Raw genomic sequence first — 13,159 nt, 5'->3', positions numbered from 1 at the left:
TGGCATTGACATAAACGCTATCGTGAACGTAATTTACTTTCTATATATCTCTTTCGCACTAATAAGTCAGTACGAGCGAGATCATTGAAAGTAAATTACGTTCACAATAGCGTTTATGTCAATGCCAAACTGATGGTAGCCGTACTGTAGCCTCCTAAATCCCAGAAGCTTAAGTTTTTATATTTAAATTTGGAACGTTGTCTTATTAAATAAAAGTTAAAATTAAATTTTGGAATAAAGCTTTTGTAAGGGCCTCTGAGAATCAGGAGGACAGAATTTATAAACAAAAGATGCGCAATCGCGGCACGCGAAGATTATAATTTTAATTTTATTAAAACTACTACCGACCCTCCCCGATTTCGCACGGGTTAACAAATTATACAGCGAAACCTTCCTTAAGTATCACTCTATTAATAGGTCAAAACCGTATGAATCCGTTCAGTAGTTTATGAGTTTATCGCGAACAAACACACAAATACACAGACAGTCGCGGCCGGGGCCTTTGTTTTACATGGTTTAGAGATTGATAACATGTTTTAGATACCTATATTATAATCATGAACAGTGCGACTGTTATTATATTGGATTTTCTAAGATCCAATAGACATATGGACAAAGAGTTCGTTCTACGAGCGTTATTTTTGTAGGGAGGCAATAAAAAGAGAAAGCAAAACTGATAATGATGCGAGAGTAGCACAAAGAACTACTACGCAGTTTGTCGGAGCCACCCTACGTGGGAATCGAGCCGGTGACCCTCCTTTGTAATAGGCATTTTAGGGTCCGGGATAGGGGACTTTGATGTGAGGGTTGTTCTGTGTGCACTCGCGAAGTTTTGCATCTGATTTTTAACGAAACTTCCAATCAATACTTAGTGACTTGACAATTAGATATCCCACTTACTACAATTATAAGAAAGGTTCGTACATCATATAGAAGGAAAGAACATAATACATGTAGAAAAAACATACAAATAAAGCATACAAAAAAAATTGGGCCGCTAATAAAATAGAAGCGGGGGCACTCAGCATAGTGCCGCGGCAATCCGTGGCGCTCGTTTTCAGTGGGGACCTGACTTAAAACTATGAGACGACACAACGCCAACGACACACAAAAACACAGACATAAAAATGTGACAAAAAATATAGATTTTTTGTATGATTTTTAGTCTGTTTTTTTCTGTTGTTGTTGTTTATTGTGTATAAACACAATGTGGCGCTGTGGTGCATTCACTGCAAAGATAGGCTACGTCAGTCACCTAAGAGCTCACGAACGTCGCTCTCAATAACTAGTACAACCCCAGTCGCCGTGGCCGAAACCGGCCAGGACAGGATGATGATGATGATGAGAGACACAATAAACAACAACAACAGAAAAAACATACTAGTAACATAAAATAGACACTGGATTATAGAAAATACATACATATAATGAAAAATTACAAAAATAAATTCTACCACTCATAAATATTTTAAATGTCCAATGTCTTATAAATGTTTCAAGAATTTCCTCCCATTGTCCTTGAAACCACAGCAATGCGCCAAAAGTATTATAATGTTGGTTTTTAGGGTTCCATACCGAAAGGGTGATCGGAATTTATTACAAATCTCTAACTGTCTGTCAGCGGACTTTATTTCAAGAACCGTAATGTGATCCATTATTCTTCTGATATGTAGGTAGGACATCTAATTACCACAAAGAATGCATACATATTTCCTTAATCTAATTGCCGTAAACCAGTGTTTCAAAAGTGACCCAGTCCTCCTGGGTCAATTACCTCCTGAGGCCTATTTTATAAAGTTACAAGTTACAATTTACAAGCTGAAGTCTCTTTCTAACCCTATGTGTTAGAACGAGACTTCCGCTTGTAAATTGTAACTTGTAGCTTAATAAAATAGGCCATTGATCACCATGGCAACGTCTGACAAGGGAATGTTGATTTGCCCAAATAATAACAACTAGTCAAGCGCAAGTCAATTTAATCCTTATAAGGTCAAAGATCATTTCAATCAGCGAACTGATATACATGGAAGTATTCTGTCCGCTTAGTTATGACCCAACGTAAACTATTCGATTGTAGGCGGTGCTTACAAACTATTCGATTCGCAACTTCAGTTCGTCCGAGATGACAGTCAGTGACGGATGGCTAAATTGATTTATAAAAACCGGGCAAGTGCGAGTCGGACTCGCGCACGAAGGTTTCCGTACCATAATGCAAAAAAAAAAACAAAAAAAAGCAAAAAGAAAACGGTCACCCATCCAAGTACTGACCCCTCCCGACGTTGCTTAACTTTGGTCTAAAATCACGTTTGTTGTATGGGAGCCCCATTTAAATCTTTATTTTATTCTGTTTTTAGTATTTGTTGTTATAGCGGCAACAGAAATACATCATCTGTGAAAATTTCAACTGTCTAGCTATCACGGTTCGTGAGATACAGCCTGGTGACAGACGGACGGACGGACGGACGGACGGACGGACGGACGGACGGACGGACGGACGGACAGCGAAGTCTTAGTAATAGGGTCCGGTTTTACCCTTTGGGTACGGAACCCTAAAAACAACGTTTTTTTGTAATTAAAAATGTTTTCATGTGTCGTGAAGTGGTGCAGAAGTTATTTTAGTTCATACCAAGGATAGTGGAATCACTTTTCACTTGTAGCAAACAGATAACTTCAGTAAAATTTGGAATAAACATGACGATTTGTTTTCAATACTACCGTGCTAAGCTAAAACGTAACAACTGCATACGACTTTCATAACAACATACGACTTTTTAATTTGCGAGGATAATAGGGATGGTGTTATGCCAAATGAAGTAGACTATTTTATTAACTTGTGCTTGGTTTAGGTATTTTCTATATAATTATAAATGTAGTAGGTAATGAATTCTTTCTTACAGATTTGTATTTTCCTTTTTTATTTCATGAGATGGAGCTGTAAAAAAACTACCTCATTCATTCAAATTAATAATCAAATTTGATATTATCATTTTACATTACTTTCCATTCAGATTCCCACAAGATGCTATTCGCAGAGAACTATGGAAAAAAGCTGTCCAATTAGAGAGACATGAAATTAAGTGGATGCCTGGAAAGATATCTAGAATATGTTCTATTCATGAGATATAACTCGTGAGATAATCATGCCCGGTCTCCTATATGTAGATACACTTCCACTGAATTAATTTAACAAATACACACATTATCTGAAAATGTTGATCATTCGAATCCACCCTCTACCGTCACATATATGTAGGTTCTCTCTCAAGCCATTTCCGTCAGTATAAAAGAGCGGCAAATTTAGAAAAAGTAAGCGCGCGAACGGGTGTGGTCCCATACAAAATTTTAATTTTGCACCTTTTTCTACTGACAAACTTGCTTGACCGGCTATATACATATAAAATATTTCCATTGGAACTGAAAGTGGGGATTTATTGTGACTCCGCCTATTCAAATATTTTTGACCCGATTCGTGTACCCATGTAAATTTTGCAGGCTGTATAGCCAGTCCGAATTCTAAGATCAAGTTTACCATACATTTACAATGGCGTACTTGATCTTAGAAAAACGGACAGACTATTATACCTGAACGTGACTTCGCACTGCCATACAAATTTATAATAAAATATACAAAATACTTATTATAGCGCAATACATTTATACAACAATGATATATTTACTTACGTTGAGTTAGTCTGTCATTTCATAACAACATTTTAACTAGTTATCTTTTAATCTGCATTAAATTATTATACGTGAATTATTTGACTGGTTCTTAAATGTATGGCATAAACCTATCCCTGTCCAAGTCATATTCTAATCAAATATGAACCGCAAACTCTCAGCGGCCAGTACGTACAGCAAGAAGGTTATTAGCGGATTAATGTCGCTGATTGGTAGTTATTGACATTATATGCATTTCATCTACACTTAGCTATGTACCATTAGTGTAATAAAGATGACTATTATTTTGTTTACCAGCTTTGATTACAGGCTCTGTAAACGCGTCGTCTTATTTAAATGTAGGCGTAATTTTGTATGTGTGCTAATTTGGCCCGAGAATTTGAACGGTAATGTTCCTAAAGGCGGTTTCCATACTAAATATATGCGTTCACTGATTTCAATATTCTGGACATTCGTCAAGGGTAACGATTTTTTTTTTAAATAAAAAGTGTGGTACGGAACACTAAAGAGCAGCAGTCAAGCTCGCTCTATCGATCGGTCGTAGCTGATTTCTGTAAATTGTAAATTCAATAGATATGTGGATTCAGATCAAAGTTTTTTGAAACTACCATGACATGACTTTACCTTTGATATCTTTATATATATACTTTACCATCCATCAAGTATCTCTGAGGTGCAAAACAGAACTTAATTAGCCGTGAGTAAATAGTTAACAAACCTGGACGAAATAATATCCTCGATCAGTCCTTTTTATAAGACATTTTCCTTTATGAATTCTCAATGGCTAAATTTACTCTCCAAATCAAATATAGCCGGCTACACGGACTTAAGGCGAAAATAAAAGTACAGAGTTTGATCGATAATTCTGAACATCAAATGATGGCGTAGCGTCTATGCTATGGCTTTCGGTAATAACGTGACTTGACGTATTTGGCGCTTAAAAAGATATAAAACTAACACCTTTCCGTACCTACGTTCAAATAAAAGTAAAGGCAACAAGTGATTTTAATCAATTAATCAATACGTTATTCTTTCATCACTGGTAAATAACGATAACAGATTAGAATTTTAGTTACAATAGGTACCATGATATGCGTTTTGGCGTACGGAATGTGTATGTTACAATTTAACCGGTGATAGCAAGCGCTAACGGAATGTACCCCTGTGCAGTGGAATTCGTCTAGTAAAATCAAATAGATTTTACTAGACGAATTCCGATATATTATAATAATTTTGGCACATGTAAATGAAACAACTTAGTAAAGGGACCAATAATAGTAATGATAAAATAATCTAGTTTATACTAACCGTATAATAAAATTGAATAAGACTTTTACTGTTGAAAAAATAGATGATTAAAAACGTGGTAATATCAATAGGTAATATCATAGTGTTCCAAAGTGAAATTGACAGTACATTTCTGGAGCCGTGTAAGACGTGTTGCTTTCCCTAGTAATAACCCTTTTTTCTACATCTGTTATATTGTTACCCGAAATCATTAAGATTTTAGTTTATATTAAACGATCTAAATCTAATCCATTAAGTAACTCATCAACTTAGTTTTGCGAGTTCATGTATGACATAGGTATAAATAGTATTTTTCTATTGCCATCTTTAATACGAAACGTCATCAGACTCTGTATGCATACACCACACAAGATTAATATTGGTGATGTACAAACACGTAGGTTCGTATATTTTCGATACCAATTTTCCCGAGCGGACGGAATATATTTTACTTAGGTGCTCACACAATCAGTGTATGATTGGATTCAACCGCGCTTGAGAAACTGATTTATTTTCCAATTGGTACTTTTGTGTTATAAGTACCTACACCTACGTATTGTGAATTTTCCGAAAAGTTTTAATAAAACAGTTCGTACCTTGATATTAACGTCTCTCACAAGAATCCATGTATTAACAAGTTATTAGTAATTTAGGTACCCAGCGATACACTCGGGGAATAGACGTTGTCGTACACATTTGCTTTTTAAAGTGAACGAGCGTGTTAAAACCATAAATAATAATAGGTAATTGGTTTTAGCCGTTTCAGCGTATATTACCCATGTCGATATATATTGCTTTGGGTTTGTATTAGACACCTTTGGCCGCAATATCTGTCCAATAGGCCAATATTTTTTTGATAAAATCATAAATCTATGTGAGATGGAAAATATTGGATCGACATCCGAGGAAGTACGTAACCGCGTCACGTAAACTGATTCCGTGGGAACCTTTATTCTATTGTACCCATGGAATAGAATTGTGCAGAAGAGACCCAAGAAATGAATTTCTTACAAAATTGCGAGAGACGTTGGATATCATCTTGAGAAATGAAGATAAAAACTTACGCTTCTACTATTTTGATATATGTACCTATATAATGACGGCATAGCTGAGAGCCACCTGGTTCGCCCGATAATAGGTACTAATATGATTAAGTAATTAAAAAAAAATAATTAGAGCAAAATGTGCTTAAATAATAGGTTTTGGGTCTTTCAGGCGTCTTCGTAATTTCCTACCTATTCCTACAAAATTGCGCTTGTTACTTCTTCCCATTCTTGATTATGCTAATATCTCTTATATCTCTGAGGGACCTTAAGGAGGAGCAACTAAATCATCTTGAGTGCATTAATAATGTCTGCTCATACCTATATATATCATGTTCGGTTCAAATTCTGGTAACACAAGTATGACCATGTTTCCAGTTTCCGATCCCAGCTCAAATGGCTCCCTGTCCATAATCGTTCGTCGTAACTCTCACACACTCCCTCTTCTTTATTATATACTTTTTAATCCTGCAACTCCCCGCTATCTTTCTCTTAAATCCTCTCCAAATTTTCTCCTATCCGTACTATCTTCCTCTTCCTAAGTTTATAATTAGGTATATTTTTGAAAATCTACTATTTTATAAAGCTTCAAATTACAATTTACAAGCGGAAGTCTCTTTCTAATCCTATGTGTTAGAACGAGACTTCCGCTTGTAAATCGTAACTTGTAGCTTTATAAAATAGGCTACAGGCCTTTCGATGTGGATCTCTCTCCCTTTTAAGACGTTCTCAGTCTATTACCTCCTTAATTCAAATCTAAACTTAACCTTACTCTTCCTTAGTTTTTATTAATAATACTGTTGTAGCTTTATTTATTTAATATATAAATTTATTTTATGTGTGTGTTTTCTATGTACGTTTATGGTTAGGCGTGCCGTGCCGAACCAAATAAGTATGATTATAAACACAAAAGTGTTGTTTGCTCAAATTCAATCGACTTTTCATATTTATCTTTGCGCTACCTACTGTAGGTATATATATTCTAATTTTATTGTCTCCTGTACCCAAAAGTTGTCGGGATGAGATCGCTCTTAAGCAAGAAGACCGCCTGTTGTTACTTTTATCCAATTTTTGTTTACCTTTCTGTACATTTATTGTACATATATACTATGTACAGATGTAGTGCATGATTATTATCCATCGATTTTTCACGCAAATGTGCGAGTGCTAATATTTCAGACTTCAGTCAGTCTCGGTAGGTACAAAAAGTACTGAGGTTAACTGAAGTACCATGACAAATACGAACGTTTCCCAGAAAATACGATGGCAAACAATTATGCACTTCATCTATATAGTGTTGTAACGTACCAAGTTTTGATACATCCCTAGGCTATCTTCCTAAGTTATCTTTGTTCTGACTAATCTCAATGGGTAATGCAAATTCGACATAAGTACATATACATAATAGCAATAACTGGCGAAATGTGCACGCGAACCCCCATCTACGCACACGGACGCTCAGACAGACAGCTGAAGCTTAGTGTTCCGGCCCCCGTTGACACCCTTGGGTGCGGAACCCTAAAAAATAGTGATATCCTTTAGGATCCCCATAAGGGTGCAGTAGGAAAAAGATAAATTAAAATCCAGAAATAATTAAATTAACAACGTCAATTGTTATTGTTTGAGAGTCTCAGACACGCAGGTACCTACCAATTAAATAAAACTAATAAAATAAATGACGCTTAATTAAAACGAATAAAAATCGCCATATAAAATGTATAGTTCAGAAGTCCGTCATATCATATGGCAATGACTCTCTGGCTAAAAAATCGATCAGTCGATCTGCTTATAAGTAAGTACCTACATAAGTATTTTGAACCAGCAATGTACCTAACACCTAGCGGTCATTCAAAAGAGTACCTACCAAGATGACACAACTCACTCAAGCGTTTGTCGCAAAACCTTTATTTCGACCAATACATGAACCTAATAATGATTTGTCTGTCGAAAACTCGTTCGTCATATGTTTTTATAGGTATCAAACTTGTGTAACGCTCACGTTTTAACTACCTATGTATATTGAATCACGGTGAAATTAACAAACCGAATACTACTAATATCATACACACAGCCGTAATATATACCTTCAAAACAATCAGAAAGTCGCAATGCCAAATCTGCACTGATTAATGGCAGATTTTGAATTAAACAAACCATTCGCAAATTGCTTAGATACACATTAAAAGTTAAACCAACGGAGTAACTAAAATAAATTTCATTAATAACGAGAAAATATTACCTACCTTCGAAAACGGCCCGCATCACGCTCACGATTTTCTTTCATTTTGCATTAAGAATTAAAATTATCCGCGTAAAGTTTGTCCGTAAACATGGCAGTGTTAGCACAGAGCGAACGCCGAGGCGTGCCGAGAGCGCGCGCTCGCTGTGGTGACTGAGGGTTATGCCGAGGGAAGGGTGTTCGAGCACCCCTCGCCGCGCGGCCCGTCCAACACTCCCCATTGACCAGTTTTACCCTGGACCCAACTTTTGTCATGAACTCGCACACTCGCACAACTTGACACATTTGGTCACCATGCCATTTCAGTAGAACACATTTTGCCTCAACCCACGACAATTAATCTCTAAAACAAGCGAACCCTAAGTTCGTTTAAACACAATATCTAGTATAATCTAGTCGTTTCTTTGCGTAGACCATCTTTTATTTGTGTTATCATTAATGTTAGTCTTAAGTTAGTTATAAGTTAGGTCGCTACCGAAAATCAACGCTGTGGCTTGCCGGCCCGTGGCATTACGCTGAGAGGGTCCTTTATTCGTCATTTTCCTTTTCTCTTAAATATGTAACCAACCACGTTGAGACGTAATTCTATTCTTTTTTACACTCGTCATCGTCATATAGCTACTTAAGTATCAAAGTTTGAATATTTTTAATTTTTTCAAAATACACAATTAGAGGCACGACATAAATTGAGGTCAGTGCCCTGTTTATCAAAAGCTTATAACTTGTAATACTTACAAGTGGAAGTCCCTTTTTGACAGCTTTTGTTAGAAAGGGAGTTCCACTTGTATTACAAGCTTTTAATAAACAGGGCACAGGTCATTCAGTAAATTATAATGCGATCTAAGTCCTAAAAATAATGTGTGTCTGTGATTTTATTATTACTTCATTAATTAAACTAGAATGTGTCAAAAGGTAAAAGGACATTCAATTTTTAACATGTTGACTGTAAAACTTGTACCTATATGAGTAAAATTTCAATGGTTCTGTTCTCAAAATTGGTTCTTCCAGGCCAATTCGAGTTTTAGTTATTCAATCTGTTCCCGATATGATACGGATCTGCCAGTGTCAAATCAAAGATGACGTTTTTAGTTGAAGATACATGTCACTTTTTACTCTGACAGGTAAGTATCATAAATTATGATTCAAAATGGAAACAGGTCGATAAATAAATTTTTTTAACTCTCCGTGATTCTCCTGTTTTGTTAGGCCGGCACTAAGAGCATCATTGAACTAGTCAAACTTTCTCGAACCCGACAATAATTGGAACACGCTCAATTTAGTCAATTTACAACATGCTGCATAATGACTTGTAGGATGTAGGGGAGACTGGTATCCGTTTCTCAAAAGCTTGTAACTTGTAATACAAGTGGATGTCCCTTTCTAATGAGGGGTCATCCACTAATTACGTCACACGAATTTCTAGGTTTTTTGACCCCTCCCCCCCTCCTTGTCACACTTGGTCACATTTGGCAAACCCCTCCCCCCTAGTGTGACGTCACATTTTTTCTACGAAATCGCCAAATCGAATTAAGTACCTAAGTATTATTAATATTTTATCGACATATTTTTGACGATATAAATATTAGTAATTTTATAACCCAAAACTGCATAGGAAAGAAAATCAAACGAATAAAAACGATTATCGTTTTAAAAACTTGTTATTTAAATGTACAGCGAATAAAATAATTTAAATAAATTTTCGGTTACTGATGAAGTTAAAGTGACGTCACAAACTTTGTGTCTGCCCCCTCCCCCATGTCACGATATGTCACATTTTCTTGACCCCCTCCCTCCCCCTAAACGTGTGATGTAATTAATGGATGACCCCTAAAAGCTGTCAAAAAGTGACAGCTTTTGTTATAAACGGAATCTGCTAGATTAATTTTTTTTTTTATTATGATAGCGGTAATTCGGAAAAATATAAGTACTTTTTAAGAAAACACATTTTACTCGGGAATTTCACAAATATTCTTAATCGACAATTGGGGAGGAAAGTCAGAAATTAACGCTAATGGGGTGTTTTAAATATAAATATACCTAATTACGTTCGGTCTTTAAAAGCTGTAAAGTTTTGTTACTTACCTACAATACCGTTCACGATTATTTAACAGAATTATTTTTAAAGTAGCTGCCGCCAAGGTTTCTTCTGTGATAAGTTTCATTCCACCGGATAGGTACTTTTAGCCCCATGGATATTTTTTTACAAAAAATTGCAGAATTGCGTGATAGCTAGGATAAGCAAATTCATTATTTGCTTAGACTACTGCGTACCTTATTTTACGTGTGCACGAATGTTTACAGTAGCCAGTCTAGACGAGAGAATAAAAGATAAAGAGATCGCACGGAATGGGCTAGGTACCTGCAGAGCAGCACCACCGCCAGTCCCAACTGGCACCCAAGGCATTTATATGGCTTAACTAGCGGCTAAGCTTAAGCAAACCAGTGTATATAACATCTCGTCAGTTATTAGTTCTACCGTTTGATTGAAGTACTTACATAGTTGGTAAGAAGAAGTTATAGTGGCCAGCTATCGGGACGGATTTATATTACATTAAAGGCCACTTGCACCATCCCACTAACCCGGGGTTAAGCGGTTAAACCGTTAACCCAAATTGTACTGGTAACTCTAGGTTTAACCGGTTAACCTCGGGCTAGTGGAATGAAGCAAGTGGCGCTAAGTAAGTCAAAATGTCATAAAGGGGTATTTGATAGCAAAGGTTTTTTTAATCTTAGAATTTGGGTACTAAACTGATTTCTTCTCTTTGTGTTTGCTTAATTCATTTATTTCAGAAAATTGTATACTAATTTATCTACATACACGTGAAAACATATACTCGATGCATGTCGCTTGCACTTACATATTGGTGCACTATTATACATATAAGCGCAAGCAAGATGCACTGATGTTCATGGAAAGCTCAAATACATATTTATCGACGGATCAGCGGTACTTTGCTAAATGAAATATGAGTTATTTTTTATCTATTGAATGGAAATGGGAGAAACATAAAGTTTCGCGAAAAAAAATTTGGTTGTATCATACATTCTAGCTGATGCGTTGCCGCTGATTTATACATATATGAAACAGCCAAATTGTTTTCTGCGATTTCGGTATTGGTCACATAATAAAAGTTGTCCAGAATGACCTTATTATAGTCACTATGCAGAGTATGGCTGGTGGTTGAAATTGCACCCTGTAGGAAGGTCACTAGTCACTAATCCTCTATACATATCACTGATAGTAATTTTAAGTAAAGTTCGTTTTTATATACTCGAATGCCGCTCCTGAGTCCTGATTAGCTATCGCACGGGCTCCAGTCAAGTCCAGGCTATCCGTGATTTGCCGGGAATCCTCTTTGATTTTCCTTGCAATTTCCCTCAGATTCGGTTTTTTTTTACTGGGATATCAAAAACGAAGCGATGTAAACTCTATTACAACCAATTAAGGTTTTAATGACCCAATGTTTTTAAACTAGGTATTCAATCCGGTGAATTGTCAATTTAAGAAGCTTAAAGGATGACTTACGCTAAACCGGGCCGAGCACGGGCCAAGGCGTCCGATATCTCATTATCTATGACGGCTGATCGGTGATCACGTGGTGTTTTCCATAGAAAATGAAGCGGTGGAAACTGCGGCCCGGCCCCGACCCGGTCTAGCGTGGCTCATCCTTAAAGGAAATATTTGGTTGTTAGGTATTGGTTTATAAAACACTTTCAGACATCGCGAAAAAACTATTTACGATAAAAACAACATGGAAAGCACACGACTAAATATAATTAGTCCCTACCCACCTGTGTAAGTTTTTGCACTTGTAGTAGGGTAGGTATTTAATTTATTCTACCTAACAAATCGGTTTCTATTGAATTGTGTGAAAAGGATTAAGTTTACTTATAAATATTGTAAAAAGAAAAATTATATAACAGCATAACAAGAAATTTTTAAAATGCAAGAATAATATCTCAATGAAACTTAGGTACCTACCTAGTTATCTCTCAAAAAAAAACGTTATTTTTCAATAAACATAAAGATTAATTGCATATTTTTAGTGCATGTCCCCCATTCAAAGATCTGTCAGTGTTACCTATGTAGGTACTTTCAGCTCAGAGAAAATTGAAAACCACTCCAATTATCCAAGTTTTGTTAGAAGTAGAAGGAGCGTACATTCCGGGTTTTTACTTGCAAACTGGTTTTATCCTTTTAAAATACTGGAAGCGAAAGAAAGCGGTATAAAAACAAGAGAAATCTATTAAGTTTTCCGTTCTGCATTAGCTCTTTATCCTAGCCTCGCCTGCATGGAAAGAGTTTTTGCTTATTTGGCGAAATTGCATTTGTGTGGAATAAAATAATATCTGCTTGCTTATATTTCATAAAAAAGAGAATACGTTTATTTATGCACGTTTCAAAATGATACCATATTAGAAGTACTATTTAATGAAGGTACTTTGAACGCATGTTTGTCATAGTGTATAACTAATGCGCCATGAAAGTTAGCTGGGTACATTTAAATTACAGTTTTATGATACATTTATAAGACTAAATTATTACAGTTGAACAACTGTCATCCATTCTCTCACAAAACGTCAGAAATCACTGCACACAGCCGTCCATCCGACATTATGAGACAAGGGACACGGGCCAATCTTCCCCAATATATATCTGGCGCAAAATTTGCTATAAGTACACAGATGTTTATGAATTTCTTGTTTTTCAGGAAAGACCATGTATGTATGTATAGTCAAAGAATTTAATTTCAGCATTTACCATTTGGTATCTTGTCAGTGATAATTGATGAAAGTCGCTAGCCACTCACATGATTCATGCAACTGTAGTTGCAAGCTGTCACCCTTATTTTCACATAATAATAGAGGTCACTGAAAAATATCCATCATGAATGGCTAGGGACCTCAT

At 36.1% G+C, this 13,159-nt stretch overlaps 2 protein-coding genes across 2 annotated transcripts in view; both read right to left on the bottom strand.

The window, feature by feature from the left end:
* Window positions 1-8,410, bottom strand: part of LOC134678918 (insulin-like growth factor-binding protein complex acid labile subunit) — a 66,112-nt gene extending 57,702 nt beyond the window's left edge. Inside the window, exon 1 of the mRNA XM_063537667.1 lies at window positions 8,255-8,410. Coding sequence (XP_063393737.1) covers window positions 8,255-8,295 — 41 coding nt within the window. The 5' untranslated portion in view covers window positions 8,296-8,410. The remainder of the gene's footprint in view (window positions 1-8,254) is intronic.
* LOC134678927 (peptidyl-prolyl cis-trans isomerase Fkbp12-like) overlaps window positions 1-13,159 on the bottom strand; it is a 207,818-nt gene that overhangs the window by 29,786 nt on the left and 164,873 nt on the right. The window lies entirely within an intron of this gene.

This window comes from Cydia fagiglandana, chromosome Z (assembly GCF_963556715.1).
Source record: "Cydia fagiglandana chromosome Z, ilCydFagi1.1, whole genome shotgun sequence".
Lineage (NCBI taxonomy): Eukaryota > Metazoa > Arthropoda > Insecta > Lepidoptera > Tortricidae > Cydia > Cydia fagiglandana.
The sequence above is the reverse complement of the archived record's forward strand: the minus strand, read 5'-3'. Positions and strand labels throughout refer to the sequence as shown.